We start from the raw sequence: 17,775 nt of genomic DNA, 5'->3' as shown, positions 1-17,775 counted from the left end.
CTGTGTATCCCGCCTGGGTTAAGCAGCCTGGAGTACACAGTTCAAGTTTCTTCCAATGTTGTCTGTTGTGAGCCAGGGGCGCTGTTCCTGGCTTGGGCATTTAAGTTCCCTTCCAGGCGTTTAAGCTCCCTTCCAGGGGCGCTCTTGCTCTAGCCTGGCCAGCTGGGTGTACTCCACAGGCTGGTGGAGCTCTCAAACAGTTCCCAGTTTTAATGGGTCCTGTAGTCAAGGTGTTGGGGTAGGGGTCTGAGTCAGGGTCTGGGTGTTCCCACCAGCTCTGGTCGCCCTTGAGGAATATACTGTCCCCTGTGGGGTACTCATCTTGGAGCTACTTGTTTTGGTGTGATGTAGGTTGCCGGTTGCTGCTGCAATCAGAGTTTAGTTGAGATGGTTGTGGGCTGGGCCAGGTGGTGGTGGCTCTGCATTTTTCTCCTGTCTCTGCCTTTGTTGATGCTGTTCGGGAGGCACCACAAGATGAGCCTCCGGCCTCCAGCCCAGGGGGGAGGGGGAGCTCCGCGCAGGTTCTAAGCACTGGGGTTTGTCTGTTTGCGCTCAGAAGACCTTGCAGGTCTTCTTGCTCTGGCGTTCTATGGGCTACCCGTGTTTCTGGGGTTCCCGCTGAGTGGATTTGGTGGGGTGGCACCTCTCTGCTAGGATAATGAGGGGTAGGGGTTGGATCTTTGTGCAGGCTCCCGGCTCAGAGGTTTCTCTGTTCGTGGCTATCAGCAGGTCCAACACTGGTACCTCGGTCATCTTCTGCTCAGGTGATCTGCAGATGACCCTGTGTCTCTGGGACTCTGGCAGCCCCCACCAGGCTGGGCTGACCACAGCTTGGCGTGCTGCAGCGCAGCCAGTAAAGGTTGGGGGAGGGGTCTTCGTGCTTTTCTTCTGAAATTCTTTTCTTTTTTTTTTTTTCCCATCTCCTGTTTTTCTCTGGGTGTTCGTCTTTTTGTTGGTGGTGGTGGTGGTCTCTTGGGGAAATTAAGCGTTGGAACTCAAACTCTCTTTTTGGTTGGAGAGAGCTGTGGTGATTCCCTACTGCCCTGTCACCATCTTGGTCCCCCTCCCTCATGTATGACTTTTACAAGTTAAATGACTAACTATGCAAAGTTATATTATGACACACAGAAAGATATCTAAATTATCTCTATAGGTCTAAAGTATTTCTGTTATACGGGTCATTACATTTACTCAGTAACACAGCAAAAACAATTTGTATGCTAATATTGTTGATAGTTAATCTCATAAAATCCGGAATATCTGAAAGTTTCCCTTACAAATGCTTATTCTTTGTGGTGTTAGGGATAAAACACAGGGCCTCATACTCTATCATGCTACACAACTTCTCTAGCACTGAGCCACATCCTTAGTCCTCTTATTTATAAAGGAAACTCTTTCCAAACTAATAGGTGTTATTAGAATGATTCTTGTGATACACAATGACGTGACCCTTCCTGTTGAGGTTTTACCTTACTTGGTACTCATAAATCATTCCTTTTATTTTCTATTTGCTACAAGTTTGTCATTTGTGGAAGCATGGCCTTCGAATTCTGGGCCTAGGTGCTGTCCTTCAGCTCTTCAGCTCAAAGCTAGTGCTCTACCATTTGAGTCACAGCACCACTTCTGGCTTTTTCTGCTTATGTGGTGCTGAGGAATCAAACCCAGGGCCTCATGCATGCAAGGCAAGCACCAAACCACTGAGCTACCTTCCCAGCCCAAATTATACTATTGATACTTAAAATGTATGCAATTTTGGTAAATCTGCCACTTGTTGATTATAATCCCTCTCAGATAGTTGAACAGATAGTTGCTGGGCTAATGTACCTCCTACAAGTATTATTTATATAAGGTTGCAATGTGTTTCATGTACGCTTATTTGGCAATCTTCTGTGATAGTTCCTCACTCAAGCAGTCATGGTGAAAGCTCTACATTCTAACCTCTTCTCTCTCTCTCTTGTGAGTGTGTCAGTCCTAGAGCCTGGGTGCTGTCTCTGAGCTTCTTTTGCTCAAGGCTAGCGCTGTACCTCTCAAGCCAAAGCTCCACTTGTTTGTTTTTTTGGGGGGGGTAGTTCAGTGGAGATAAGAATCTCACAGACTTTCCTGCCCAGGCTGGTTTGAATCATGATGCTTACCTTTCAGCCTTCAGAGTAGCTAAAATTACAGATGTTAGCCACCTGCACCTGGCACGGTCTTAATTTTTAGTGAGGATTGAAAAAAACAACTCCATCTTGATTTTGACAATTTATACTACACACAACATTCATCTATAGAACAAAACAGAACATTATAACAGATCTTTTTCTGAAAAAAAATTTTTTCTGGGTCCGGTAGTGGGGCCTCAACTCTGGGCCTGGGCGCTAGCCCTCAGCTCTTCAGCTCAAGGCTAGTGCTCTACCACTTGAGCCACAGCGGCACTTCCAGCTTTTTTTTCTTTTTGCTTATGTGGTGCTGAGGAATCGAACCCAGGGCCTCAGACATGCAAGGCAAGCACTCTACCACTGAGCCACCTTCCCAGCCCTTTCTGAAAAAATTTTAGAGTCATAAACAAGTAAAATAATTTGAAGAGTAGGGTCTTTTGCCTAAAAAGGAAGACCTTTGTACAAACAAAATTTAGCATGCAATATGAAGTTATTTACTGATTCCCAAAAATGACTTTCCCAGGGTAAGTTCTGATTTAGACAAAGGGAAAAAAAATACAACTGAAAGGAAATTGAGAATTCAAGCCACACACTGGTGGCTCACATCTGGAATCCTAGCTACTTAGGAGGCTGAGATCTGAGGATGGCAGTTCAAAGCCAGCCTGGGAAGGAAGTCTGTAAGACTTTTTATTAATTTTTTTGTCAGTCCTAGGACTTGAACTCTGGGCCTGGGTGCTGTCACTCAGGCGAGTGCTATATCACCTGAGCCACAGAGCCACTTCCCGTTTTCTGGTGGTTTACTGGAGATAAGCCCCATGGACTTTTCCTGCCCAGGCTGACTTTAAACTGAGATCCTCAGGGGCTGGGAAGGTGGATCAGTGGTAGAGCGCATGCTTTGCATGCATGAGGCCCTGGGTTCGATTCCTCAGTAGTACCACATACACAGAAATATCTAGACATGGTGCTATAGCTAAAATGGTAGAGTGCTAGTTTTTAAACAAACAAATAAATAAATAAATGAAATAAACTGAGATCCTCAGATCTCAGCCCCAAGTAGCTAGGATTACAGGTGTGAGCCACCATTGCCCAGCTTGTGAAACTCTTACTTCCAATTAACCACCAGAAAACCAGAAATGGTGCTGTGGTTCAAGTAGTAGAGCACTTGCCTTGAGCTAAAGAGCTCAGGGACAGCTCCCAGGCCAAGAGTTCAAACCCCACAACTGACACACAAAAAAAAGTGAAAATTCAATAAGATATAAGATTCCAGACAATGGGTGAATCATCACAATGAGACTCACAGCTAGTAATGATTTTTTTTTTTAGTAGAATGTGTGAGTAGTGTAATTCTAGCATTCTGGAGGCTGAGGCAGGATTACAACCTCCACGGCATCCTTATCCACACAGAGACCCTAACTCCAAATGTAAAAACCAATCCCAAAACAAAAAGAATTGGAATAGGTCAGGCAATTCTAAACTATGTTTTCTTGTTTAATACTGACCACAATTACGTATGTCTCATTTAACATTCATCATAATCACAATGTATGTACTATCATTCTATCCCATATAACAGACTGTAAGTCAGAAATCAGGCATAGAGAAGCTAAACAGCATGCTCAAGACCAATTAGATAGTTACAGACAGAGGTGAGACTTCAACCTAGTCGAGTTCATGTTCATGCTCCTAGTCACCACCTTCCTTTATAAAATACTACCTTGAAATGGAGGGTTCCTTGGGCAAGGGTGTCATTATCTAACAGCACACTTGTAAATGCTGCAAGGCACTCCTACTCTCATTCAGAGACCCCCTTCCTGTTGTGTCCAAACTCCAAATGTTATACTAAGTCCTAACATCCAAATTACTGTATTTGAATTGTCATGACCCGGTGCCACCATGTCTCCGGCCACAACTTGGAATAGGAAAGTTTGCTGGCAGTTGGTGTTACACTTCCTTCATAGAATAAAAAACTACATCTTGGTTTTGACTACTTTCAAATTTCTTACAATTATCTCAGCAAAACCAATGAGACCATAAAACTCACACATATTTCCCATCATTTAAAAAATAATTTCTGTCCTTTAACGATACTTTCTATTTAACACTTGACTACATGAAAGTAGGTACATTTTTAATGGATAATGTGTCTTTTTTTTTTGTTGGTCTTGGGGCTTGAACTCTGGCCAGGGCACTGTCTCTCAGCTCTTCAGCTCAAGGGTAGTACTCTACCACTTGAGCCATAGTGCCACTTTCCAGTTTCTGGTGTTTTATTGGAAATGAGTCTCATGGACTTTTCTGCATAAGCTGGCTTTGAACCATGATCCTCAGATCTCAGTCTCCTGAATAGTTAGGATTGCAGGCAAGAGCCATTGGAGCTGGCTGTAAATGTTCTTTAACAGCATTTTCTATGCTGCTATCCAAAATATAGCTAGAATACATAAATTCATATAAAGCACAAAAACTTTACTCAGTGTCCCAAAAGACTAGCAGTCAAGTAAACAATAGCATTAAAAACTCACTGGAATATTACTTTCAATCTCTTGGTATAGTAACTCCAACCTTTTTTTTTTTTTTTTTTTTTTTGTCAGTCGTGGGGCCTGAACTCTGGGCCTGGGCGCTGTCAAACAGCTCTTCAGCTCAAGGATAGCACTCTACCACTTCAGCCACAGTGCCCCTTCTGGCTTTTTCTGCTTATATGGTGCTGAGGAATCGAACCCAGGACCTCATGAATGCAAGGCAAGCACTCTACCACTGAGCCACCTTCCCAACCCCAACTACATTTTTTTATAGTTCTCAGCAACAATTCTACTTACAATGGTAGACCAATTTGTTTATGTTTCTGGAGAGAATAATGAGGCTAGATATTTTCTCAATCTGTTCAAGTTTTTGTCAGATTGTAGCAGTTAGGGCTTGGTCTAGAATGCTCTTATGATGCACAAGCATCCCATCTATAATCCCAGCTACTCAGAAGATAGCAATCAGGAGGATATTTTGAGTTCGGCTACAGAAGAATGTTAGTAAGACTTCATCTCAATCAATTCAAGAAGTCAGGTGTGGTGGTGCATGCAGGGTCCAAGCTATGCAGGTCATAGGTAGGGTTACATCTGAGGCTGACTCCTGGCAAAAACATGATGCCATACCTGAAAAGAGCTGGTGGTGTGGCTCAAGTGGCAGGTAAGAGTTCCTAACTAGACAGTTTGAGGCCCTGGGCTCAAATCCCAGTATAAGTTTTATAAAAATGCTCCTAGGTGAAGTAGTAGGATTTTTTAGAAAGAAGAAAACCTAGATGATTATAGGCAAGAGTGAGGAGCTCTGAGATCCCAGCTCAAAGTTACATCTAATTATCCACAAAAAAGCCAGAGTGGAGTTGTTGCTCAAGTGATAGAGTACTGGCCTTGACAGGACAGCATCCACACCCTAAATTCAAGTCCCATAATGGTATACACATGCAAATAGGAAAAAAGGAAAAAAAACAAATAAAAAACAACCCTGGTGTGTCTGTGTTCTGAAATGAAATTTGTTGTTTTCCAACCCAGGATCATTTATGTGAGATACAATAGTGTAGTAACAAGATTGAAATCATGGTTGGGAATGTGGCTTAGTAGTAGAGTGCTTGCCTAGGATGCATGAAGCCCTAGGTTCTATTCCTCAGTACCACAAAAACCGAAAAACCCAGAGGTGGCACTGTGGCTCATGGTAGAGTGCTAACCTTGAGCAAAAAACAAAAACAAAAAACAGTGCCTAAACCCTGAGTTCAAGCCCCAGGACTGGCCAAAAATAAAAAAAAAATTAAAAAGGTTGAAAGCATTTTCATGTAGGTTCAATTTGTACAGCATTTCTCCAGAAGTTCTGCAATACACAGTAAAGCTATTGTTCCTGGAGAGTGTTGTATATTCAATATATTAGTAAGTGATTTCTCTGGTACTATTTGTTTGGTATCTTAACTAACAAGCTACTAACCAGTGCTGTCCCACACTGACTACATGTGAATAACTGCTCCCCAGTATGAGCTATCTGGTGAACTATAAATGGAGAGTGCTGGCTGAAGATAACCCCACACTGATCACACTTATAGCCTTCCTCTCCAATATGAATCCTCTGGTGCTTAATGAGGTCATTCTTCCGGATGAAGGCTTTCCCACACTGATAACATTCATAGGGTTTCTCTCCAGTATGAATTCTCTGATGAACAATAAGGGCAGAAGTCTGACTAAAGGATTTTCCACAATCGTGACATTCATATGGTTTCTCACCAGTGTGGGTTCTCTGATGTGAAAAAAGATGAGAGCTTCTACTGAAGCCTTTCCCACAATCTTTACATTCAAAAGGCCTCAGTCCAGTGTGAATTCTATGATGAACAACAAGGTGAGACCTCTGGCTGTATGACTTCCCACATTCATTACATTCATATGGCCGAACTCTGATATGAGTTCTTTGATGCAGAATGAGATGACTGCTCTGCCTGAATGACTTTCCACACTCAGGACACTCATAGGGTTTCTCTCCAGTATGAGTCCTCTGGTGCCTAATGAGCCGGGAGCTGTGAACAAAGGACTTCCCACACTGATGGCATGTGTACAGCTTGTCTCCTGTGTGTGTCCTCTGGTGGGTAACCAGGTGGGAGAACCAGCTGAAGGACTGTCCACACTCTTTGCATTCATAGGGCTCCTCACCAGTATGGGTTTTTTGATGTCCAATAAGGTGTGAACTCCGGCTGAAAGATTTTCCACATTCTTTACATTCATAAGGCTTCTTTCCACTGTGAATAAGCTGGTGCCTGGTAAGATTAGAGCGCCAGCTGAAGAATTTTCCACATTCCTTACATTCATAGGGTTTTTCTCTATGTTTACCTTTTGATATGCAAAGAGCTGTACCAAGAATGTGAGAGTTGTCATTATCAGGGCACTTGTAGGAGGTATCTCTAGTGTAAGTTCTTGCAAACTGAATAAGGTGGATGTTTTCAGAGGTTTGACCAAGTTCATGAATGTTGCTTGAACAGCTCTCCTGACGCCCACTCAATTCTGAATCATGTTTTAAACTTTTGGTTTGTGAATCACAATTACTCAAATACTTTCTCAGTATGAGTTGAGCAGGAAGAAGACAGCTTCCCTCATATTTACATTCACAAACCTTCTCTTGGTAACTTACTTTCTTTTGATGAAATGTCACTCGTCTCAAATGTTTCTTCTGATTTTCTTGATATTTGCCTATGTGGTCTCCACATTTCCAGACATCATCCAATGAGAAATACCACAGATCATCCCTTGTAGTTCCTTTAACTTTAATATTACAGGTTTGTTTATCTCCAGAAGTCTTCGTACTGGAAATTGATTTAATTTCTGAATCTGAAAGAAATGAAAAGCTTTTGTGTAACTAAAGAAAGTATGAATACTGGGTTGTTTATAAGGCTAAAGAACATAAAACATATTTACACCTGCTTCCTGTTATGGTTTCTTTCTTTTTTTTTTTTTTTTGCCAGTCATGGTGCCTGAACTCTAGGCCTGGGCACTGTCCCTCAGCTCTTCAGCTCAAGGCTAGTGCTCTACCACTTGAGCCACAGCACCACTTCCAGCTTTTTCTGCTTATGTGGTGCTGAGGAATCGAACCCAGGGCCTCATGCATGCAAGGCAAGCACTCTATCCACTGAGCCACCTTCCCAGCCCCCCAGTTATGGTTTCTTAAGTTCAGTAGAAAAGGAGAAAGGGAAACACTGAGCTATAAAAACACAAGGAACAAGATAAGAAAGAAGCACCCACAGTTCTAAGCAGGAACACATGGTGCCAGAAGATTCAATGGGGTAGCGGTAAGGGAATTCCACAGAAAGAGCTGCCTTCCTATTTCCTAAATATTAATATACACAATTGTACATTGTTGCAGGATGTCCCCTAACACTTCACACCACTACAATCTTAATATCCTTAAACTATGAGTCTAATCACATGTAAGTGATCCCTTCTATTCAAACCACCAAAGCAGAAGACTAAGGCCCTGACACACAGCCCTCTCAGAAGGGCCACAGTATAATCTAGAAGAGTAACCACTCAGAAGTCAAACTGAAGCTTTATTATTGCTGTGGCTGAATTTAGACAAGTTACTAAACTCTAAAACACATTTTGCTCATCATAACCCAAGGATGATGGTATTTGTCAGTAAAGTAATCACAAGCACACACACACACACACACACACACACACACACACACACACACACACACACACACACACACACACCACACACACGCGCACACACAATGAGCCTATCATAGTTTCTGTCATATTTAGGTCAAAGAAATGTCACAGATAGCCAGACACCAGTGGCTCATGCCTGTAATACTAGCTACTCAGGAGGCTGAGATCTAAGGATCACGGTTCAAAGCCAGCCTGGGCAGGAAAGTATGTGAGACTCTTATATCCAATTAACTACCAAAAAACCAGAAGTGGTGGTATAGCTCAAGTGGTAGAGTGCTCACCTTGAGCTACAGAGCTCAGGGCCAGTGACCAGGCCCAGAGTTCAAGCCCCAAGCCTGAAAAAAAAAGCTACTAATTGTAACCCTTATACTAATTTTCTACTGTCACCTTTGATTCCTTTGGCCTGAGACACTGCTCTTGTTGGAATGCTGAATGTTCCCAAAGATCCACACGTTAAAGGCCTGGTTTCCACCATGGCACTACTGAGAGGTAGTAAGAGCATTAACAAGGGGGGAAGGGAGTTCCAAGGAGGTATTTAATTCATTTGGGGCATGCCACTGAAGTGGAAAATTGGAATCCAGCCCCTTCCTCTTTACCTTTGCTTCCTGTACATAAGGCAAGTTTGAGGCCCTGAGCTCAATGCCAGTGCTGACAAAAAAACAAGTTTTATAAAAACCCTCCTAGGCTAAGTAGCAGGATTTTTTTTAGAAAGAAAAAAACCTAGCCAAGTGCTGGTGGCTCTTGCCTATAATCCTAGCTAGGATTATAGCTCTGAGAAGCTCTAAGCCAGCCCAGGGAAGAAAGTCTGTGAGACTCTTATATCCAGTTACCCACAAAAATGCCAGAAGTGGAGCTGTTGCTCAAATGGTAGAGCCCCAGCCTTGAGCGAAAAGGTTAAAGGATAGCACCCAAGCCACATTTTGCTCTGCCACATGGTCTCACCAGGAGGCACTATCTTACCAGTGGCCAAATTCACGGGCCCACTGGTTACAGAGTATTATAACCCTTTTCTCTTCATAGGACAATTATCTCAGGCATTTTGCTGTGGTGATGGAAAGCTGACTAGTACAAACATCAATATTACACTGCAGGAAACTAACTCAGAACTTGAAGTCTTACCCATATTCTCCTAGATGGTCTACGAGTCTGTTCTCTATGTATGCTAATGCACATAATTTCCCTGCTTAAGTGATGTATTTGTTTTTCAGTGTCCTTAATATGTAATATGGTAATTGCATTTCTAGAACAAAACACAACTTACACAATACTATGTCTTAGTACATAATTGAGTTTGAACTGTGTCCTAGAAAGAAGATATACTGAAGTCCCAACACCCAGTATCTTAGTATGTGCCCTTTTTGGAAATAAAAATCATACAATGAGTAAAGATGAGGTAAGAATGCAGCGAATGAACATCTAATTCAGTATAAATGGTATTCTTATAAAAAAGGGAGAAAACAGCTGGGTGCCAATAGCTCATGCCTGTAATCCTAGCTAATCAGGAGGCTGAGATCTGAGGATCACCATTCAAAGCCAGCCTAGAAAGACAGAGACTTTTATCTGTAATTAGCCACCAGAAAACCAGAAGTGGAACTATAGCTCAAGTTCAAGCTGTAGCATAACCAGCCTAAAAAAAAAGGGGGGGGATGGGAAGGGGAAGGTCACAGAAATAGATGATCAGAGAAACTCCATATGAAGGAGAACTAAGAATGGAGTAATGCACCCACAAGCCAACAAGTCATTCTGAGATTATTAGAAGGTGGAAGAGGCAGAAGGATCCTCTCCTAGAAGCCTGGCATAGACCCACTGACACCTTGACTTTGAATTTTTAGTCTCCAGAACTGTGAGGCATGAGGCAAAGTCTCTCGTTTTAAGTCACTTAGTTTCTTGTACATGTTTTGTATACCTTACCCAAAATTGTTCTGAGTAAAAGTGTTTCAGAGTTTGGATTTCTTCATATGTTAGAATATTTGCATATATATAAGGAGATAAGGGGGGATTCAGGTCCAAACACAAAAAATTCATTTATGTGCATATATGTGCATATATGCACATAAGCTGAAGGTAGTTTTATACAATATTTTAAGTAGTTTTAATGCATGACACAAAGTTTCTACACATTAAACCATCAGGAAGCAAGGGAGTTATTACCTCAGCACCCACACAGATGGTCTGTGGTTACCTAGCATAATCATCATCATTCCTGTGATTTTATATGATACATGATACTGATCAGCAACCATTTCTTACACACACATTTTTTTTTTTTTTTAGTCTGGCATGGGACTTGAACTCGGCCTGGGTGCTGTCCCTGAGCTTTTCAGTTCAATGCTAGCACTCTACCACTTTGCATCACAGCTCCACTTCCAGTTTTCTAGTAGTAAACTGCAGTTAAGAGTCGTATGGTAGCCGGGCGCTGGTGGCTCACGCCTGTAATCCTAGCTACTCAGGAGGTTGAGATCTGAGGATCTCGGTTCAAAGCCAGCCCGGGCAGGAGAGACCGTGAGACTCCTATCTCCAATAAACCACCAGAAAACCGGAAGTGGCGCTGTAGCTCAAGTGGTAGAGCGCTCGCCTTGAGCTGAAGAGCTGAGGGACAGCGCCCAGGCCCAGAGTTCAAGCCCCACGGCCGACAAAAAAAAAAAAAAAGAGTCGTATGGACTCTCCTGCCTGAGCTGGCTTTGAAATACAATCCTCAGATCTCCTGAGTAGCTAGGATTATAGGCATGAGCCACCAGTACACAGCCATAAAAAGTTAAAAAAAAAAAACAAAACTTGTATATCCATGTTTCTTGCTGCACTATTCACAATAGTCAAGTTATAGAAATAGCCTAGATACCCTACAATAGATGAGTGGATCAAAACAATGTGGTACCTATACATAATGGGATTTAACACAGCCTGTAGAAAGAATAATGTCATTTGCAGGGACATGGATGGACCTAGAACAAATCATGTTAAGTGAGGTAAGCCAAGCTCACAAAGACAAACAGCGCACATTTTCTCTCATATGCAGAAGCCAGATCTAAAATACACAAAGAGATGATAAATTGCACAGGACTCTAGTCATTCATATACAGTGAGACCAAAGGAAGATAACCTTAGAGGAGGAACACAAAAGCACAATGTCTCTGTGCCTCTAGTACATTTATCTGTAAGGAGGGTTAAGAAGGGCACAGAAATGGAGGAACAAAGGGTAAACAAATGCAGCCATAGTACTCACTAGACAGTTGAAAATGTTGAAAATGAACTATACAACTTATAGATATGGTCAGAAGAGAAAATCTGTGAGAGCGCAAAGGAAGAGGTGACACTGTTGACAAAGAAATGTACTCATTATCTGACTTATGTAACTGTAACCCCTCTGCACATCACCTTTATAATAACAACAATAATAACAATAAATATAATTTTTTTTAGTCGGTTGTGGGGCTTGAACTCTGGGCCTGAGTGCTGTCCCTGAGCTCTTCAGCTCAAAGCAAGCACTCTACCACTTGAGCCACAGCACCACAGGTTTTCTGGTGGTTTATTGGAGATAAGAGTTTCACGGCCTTTCCTGCCCAGGTTGGCTTCGAACCTCGATCCTCAGATCTCAGCCTCCTGAGTAGCTAGGATTACAGGTGTGAGCCACCTGTGCCCAGCTATAAATAGAATTATTAAATAAATTAAAATTTTTAAAGTATTTTCATATTACTCTTCATTAGTTTAAAGATATCCTGGTCATGTAAGTGAATGAATACACATACAAGTGCATGGCATAAATAGGTCAAAAGAAAAACAGCCGGGTGCTGGTGGCTCATGCCTGTAATCCTAGTTACTCAGGAGGCTGAGATCTGAAGATCACGGTTCAAAGCCAGCCTGGACAGGAAAGTCCATGAGACTCTTTTTTTTTTTTTTTTTTTTTGACGGTCGTGGGGCTTGAACTCTGGGCCTGGGCGCTGTCCCTCAGCTCTTCAGCTCAAGGCGAGCACTCTACCACTTGAGCTACAGCGCCACTTCCGGTTTTCTGGTGGTTTATTGGAGATAGGAGTCTCACGGTCTTTCCTGCCCGGGCTGGCTTTGAACCGCGATCCTCAGATAGATCTCAGCCTCCTGAGTAGCTAGGATTACAGGCGTGAGCTACCAGCGCCCAGCATCCATGAGACTCTTATCTCCAATCAACCACTAGAAAATCGGAAATGGCACAGTGGCTCAAGCAGTAGAGTGCTCATCTTGAGCTGAAGAGCGCAGGGACAGCACCTAAGCCCAGAGTTCAAGCCCCACGACCGACCAAAAGAAAAAAAAAAAAGAAAAAAGAAAAACGAATTTTAATGAAGAAATAAGATACCTTTTTCTCCAAATGCAAACCAAGTGTGCTAAGACTGCAGAAAAAAAGACTAGTGAAGAGAAACAGAAAGTAGATTACCCTGAACCCCTCTCAGAAACAAGGACCTAGAGAGTCATGACCTTATCTCAAGAGGTTCCAGCCCCTGGAGGGCCACATGGATCACTGTCTGACAGCTCCCATCTGGTCCTTACCTGGTTGGGTCTCACGGTAAATCCTTCTCTCCACCAGCCAGGGCTCTTCCCCTTTCTCCAAACAATGAATCAAATCTGGTTTAGGAAGCTGAAACCCTGTTCATATGAGAGACAAAGGACTGTGTAAGAGTGGGAGGGCTTCAGAGCAGAAATAAACAGGAGTTCTAGGTTCAGCTCATCTTCACCACTGCACATGTCTTGTGGCTACTCTGAAAACTGACTATGGTCCAGCGCTTCTTGCATGCATGAGGCCCTGGGTTCAATTCCTTAGCACCACATAAGCAAAAAGAAAAAAGCCGGAAGTGGCGCTGTGGCTCAAGTGGTAGAGCGCTAGCCTTGAGCTGAAGAGCCTGAGGGACAGCACCCAGGCCCAGAGTTCAGGCCCCACGACCAGACCCAAAAAAAAAAAAAAAAGAAAGAAAAGAAAAGAAAAGAAAGAAAGAAAACACAAAGTGAAACTAATTTTTCCACAAAAGCAGAGAATACAACCCTGCTCTATGCCCTAACAAAATCAGGTCACTAAACAAAAAGTCCACCATTTGACACAGGTCTCAGGCTCTGTACCAGTGAAGGTCACTACGGTGACTTCTTCAAAACAAAGGTCAGTCTTACCCAAGAAAACCAGGTTCTTGTAATTCTCCAACATCACATCTTTATATATGAACTGCTGAGCAGCATCCAGAAGCTTCCATTCTTCCTTGGTAAAATCCACCAGCACATCCCTGAAGGTCACTAATGTCTAAAATATCAAACAAGTTTGCACTTAGCCACATACATACTTTTGCCTTTCCATTCATGATCCCCAACAGAAAAGAGGGTGGGCTTGCAGCCATGGACCAGAATCTGGTCCATGACTTGTGTCATGTTTATGTTTAAGGACTTTTAAGTTGAAAATGAATGACTCCTAGGTATATATTTTCCAAAAACAAGGTCCATGAGTGCTTTAGGTTAAGGAACTATGAGAAGCATTTCATTTAAATCAAGTTTATGCCAAACATGTACAGAAGGAAGAATCTCACACCAAAACTTAATTCACGTGATTATAACATGTTGAAATAAGAATCTTGTTCGTGGCAGAAAAACAGAAGGAGAAATACAGGTCAATTATGCCTTAATATTAAAAAAAAAAAAAAAAAAAAAAAAAAAACCAAAGCCAGATGCTGGTGGCTGATGTCTATAATCCAAGCAACTCAGGAGGCAGATTGAGGACTGCAGTTGAAAGCCTGACTGAACAGGAAAATCTGTAAGGTTTGTATCTCCACTTAACTCTCAAAGAAGACAAAGTGGAGCTGTGGTTCAAGAGTGCTAGCCCATGGGCTGGGAAGGTGGCTCAGTGGTAGAGTGCTTGCCTTGCATGCCTGAGGCCCTGTGTTCAATTCCTCAGCACCACATAAGCAAAAACAAAAAAAAAGCCAGAGTGGCGCTGTGGCTCAAGTGGTAGAGTGCTAGCCTTGAGCAAAAAAGAAGGGACAGAGCTGAAGAGCTGAGGGACAGCGCCCAGGCCCAGAGTTCAAGCCCCATGACCGGACACAAAAGAAAAAAAAAAAAAAAGAGTGCTAGCCCTGGCTAGGAATGTGGTTTAATGTACAGTGCTTGCCTACCATGTATGAAACCCTGGGTTCACGGGGCTGGGAAGGTGGCTCAGTGGTAGAGTGCTTGCCTTGCATGCATGAGGTCCTGCATTTGATTCCTCAGCACCACATAAGCAGAAAAGTGGTGCTGAGGCTCAAGGGGTAGAGCACTAGCCTTGAGATGAAGAGCTGAGGGACAGCGCCAAGGCCCAGAGTTCAGGACCCACGACTGGCAAATAAATAAATCTAACAAAAAAGAAAGAAAAAAGAAAAAAAAGAAACCCTAGGTTCAATTCTCAGTACAACATAAACAGAAAAAGCCAGAAGTGGCTCTGTGGCTCAAGTGGTAGAAGGCTAGCCTTGAGCAAAAAAGAAGGGACAGTGCCCAGGCCCCGAGTTCAAGCCCCAGGACTGGCCAAAAAATAAAGGGACTAAACATAGACCCAGCAATCTCACTCCTTGGCATTTACCAAAATGACCTCAAACAAGGCCATTATAAAGCTACCAGCACAACCATTTTCATTATAGCATTATTTACCATAGCTAAGATATGGAACCAACCCAGCTGCCCCTCAGTAGATGAATGGATCAAGATGTGATATATATACAAAATGGAGTTCTATGCTTGCATTAGAATGACATTGCCTCATTGATAAGGAAATGGAAAACCTGGAGAAAATTACATTAAGTGAAGTAAACCAGGCCCAATTAAAAGTAGGTTGCACAGTTTCCCTCATTTGATATAAGTACAATATTTCTATTATATTCTTTCTTTCTTTATTTTATTGTCAAGGTAATGTATAGAAGTGTTACAGTTACATAAGGTAGGGAGTACATTTCTTGTTGAATTTGTTACCCTCTCCCTTACTTTTCTCTTACTTTCCCTCTCCTCCCCCGCCCCAAACCTCCCCTTCTATGATATTGTTAACAGGGGATTTCGATAGCCAATTGCTAAGTGCATAGACCCATACATAATGAAGTATCAACATGAACTCCAAGAATTGGAAAAAAGTGGTTCTTATTATGTCCTGTATTCAGTTATTTCCTTCCCTTCCCCCCCCCCCCCGTTTCAGTTTTATGTACTCTTTGTCTTGTATATAAGTTTATCCAATCTGTAGAAGGGAAAGGGAATCACAGAAAAAGCAGGACAAAGGATGAACTAATGCAACTACTATATTCACTTGATACTATGTTGGAAATGAACTATACAACTTGAGGAGGGCAGTTTAGAGAGGGGTAAGAGGAAGAAAATGAGGGAGGGGATTACAGTGTTTAAAAAGAAATATGCCAAGCGCTGGTGGCTCTATCTACTCAGGAGACTGAGATCTGAGGATCACAGGTCAAAGCTAGCCCGGGCAGGAAAATCTAAAGACTCTTATATCCAATTAACCACCAGAAAACCAGAGTGGCATTGTGGCTCAAGTGGTAGACCACTCACCTTGATCTGAAGAGCTAAAGGACAGTGCACAGGCCCAGAGTTCAAGCCCTACAACCAACCAAAAAAAAAAAAAAAGGAGAAAGAAATGTACTCATGGGCTGGGAAGGTGGCTCAGTGGTAGAGCGCTTGCCTTGCATGCCTGAGGCCCTGGATTCGATTCCTCAGCACCACATAAGCAAAAAGAAAAAAGCCAGAAGTGGCGCTGTGGCTCAAGTGGTAGAGCACTAGCCTTGAGCTGAACAGCTGAGGGACAGCGCCCAGGCCCAGAGTTCAGGTCCCATGACCGGACCCCCCCCAAAAAAAAGAAATGTACTCATTACCTTATTTATGCAACTGTAACCCCCTGTTCATCACCTTTACAATAAAGATTTTTTTAAGATTTGGAGTTGAAAAAAATGCTCATTTAAATTAACTTCACCAAGTCAAGTTTTCCTAGCTATACGATACTAGCTACTTCAGAGGATTACATTATGCTACCAAACAGAACCACACTGTAGTAAAGAGATAGCATTTTTTTTTTCTCATGGGATCTCACGTGTTGTTTAAGCTGTCATTAAAGTCATGATTCTGAGTGTTTCCTGAGTGCTGAGATCAGAGGCATGTACCCAGCTATGAATCATAATTTCAATAATTGTTCAGAAATCTCTTTTGTGCTATTCTTTTGCTGGAAATAAGCTCTGAGTTGCACTACTTATTTGTTCTTTGCATTTTTATCTCAGATGAACACAAGTTTAACACAACCTAAAAATAAGTTGATTTGTTTCTGAATTTAGTGTTTATCAAGAGACACTTTGTACTTTAAATATTAGTCCCTAGTCCATTTTAGATCATGTCATGTAGATTTTTCCACTTGGATATACCCAATTTTTTCCTACTTTTATGTATCTTTGAAATGGTCCATAATCAAAGAAGAAGTGATTTCTCTTTCATATTAACTATTTTATTTATTTATTTATTTTTTGTCAGTCATGGGGCTTGAACTTTGGGCCTGGGCGCTGTCCCTCAGCTCTTCAGTTCAAGGCGAGTATTCTACCACTTGAGCCACAGTGCCTCTTCCAGTTTTCTAGTGGCTTATTGGAGATAGGAGTCTCACAGACTTTCCCTACCAGGCTGGCTTTGAACAGTGATCCTCAGATCTCAGCCTCCTGAGTAGCTAGGATTACAGGCGTGAGCCACTGGTGCCCAGCGTCATTTTAACTCATTTTTCAGCCAGTTTGGGGTAACTTCTCAGCTGCATGTCTCCTTCCTGAAAAACTCTCTCCCCCTTGGTACGCTGCACTCTAACAGGCTTTCAGTCTTACTTTGTAGAAGGCTCTGGCTCAGCTACCTTCATGAGCTATCAGTTCTACCAACCTGATTGTTTTCAGTTTTGCTTAGCTTTGTCTCTGTGACTTCTTCAGACCTCTCATTCACCCCCACATTGTTTAGGCAGTGGTCAGATCCAGAGTGCCCACACCTCCCTCAGTTCTACTTAAGCTACTTTGAATTCTTCAAAATGCCCTGGTGCTCTCAAAACTTCACAAATCCAGATTTCATACTTATATGGAAAATTACAAGTCATCATTTTATGTTTTAAGATAAATGTAGTTTTCTCTAGTTTTAACTCCTGTTAAACGCACACCCCAAACACTTGCTCACAATATGCCACTGTTACACAGGTCGTGTAACAGAGCTTCCTGCTGTGGGCTGAGCTTCCACGCACAAGCCATGTCACATTAGCTCTCTCTCAACTTGTTTCCCTACTTTCCTGTCCAAGCCTGCAGGAAGTACCCTCTCAAGAAGGAGGCAGAGGCAATATTTCCCACCTGGGTATTCCCAGAAGGCGCTGCAACCAGGACCCTATCTTCCTCAGAACTGTGTGTCTTGGTATAGTGACCCTTAGTAATTACCTAAGTTCTCACCATGCTCCTCCAGACAGATATCCC

At 42.5% G+C, this 17,775-nt stretch overlaps 1 protein-coding gene across 8 annotated transcripts in view; it reads right to left on the bottom strand.

Annotated features, from left to right (window-relative positions):
* Window positions 1-7,448, bottom strand: part of LOC138821754 (anomalous homeobox protein-like) — a 28,852-nt gene extending 21,404 nt beyond the window's left edge. For all 8 annotated transcript variants that reach the window (XR_011370209.1, XM_070014179.1, XM_070014174.1 and 5 more), the window contains exon 1: window positions 7,284-7,448. Coding sequence is in view for 7 of the 8 variants with exons in the window: in XM_070014179.1 (XP_069870280.1) it covers window positions 7,284-7,359 (76 nt within the window). In the remaining variant the exon portion in view is untranslated. The remainder of the gene's footprint in view (window positions 1-7,283) is intronic.
* Window positions 7,449-17,775: the final 10,327 nt, after the last annotated feature.

This window comes from Dipodomys merriami, unplaced genomic scaffold, assembly GCF_024711535.1.
Source record: "Dipodomys merriami isolate MVZ:Mamm:240054 unplaced genomic scaffold, mDipMer1.0.p SCAF_935, whole genome shotgun sequence".
Classification (NCBI taxonomy): domain Eukaryota; kingdom Metazoa; phylum Chordata; class Mammalia; order Rodentia; family Heteromyidae; genus Dipodomys; species Dipodomys merriami.
This window is presented reverse-complemented; position numbering and strand designations above follow the sequence as displayed.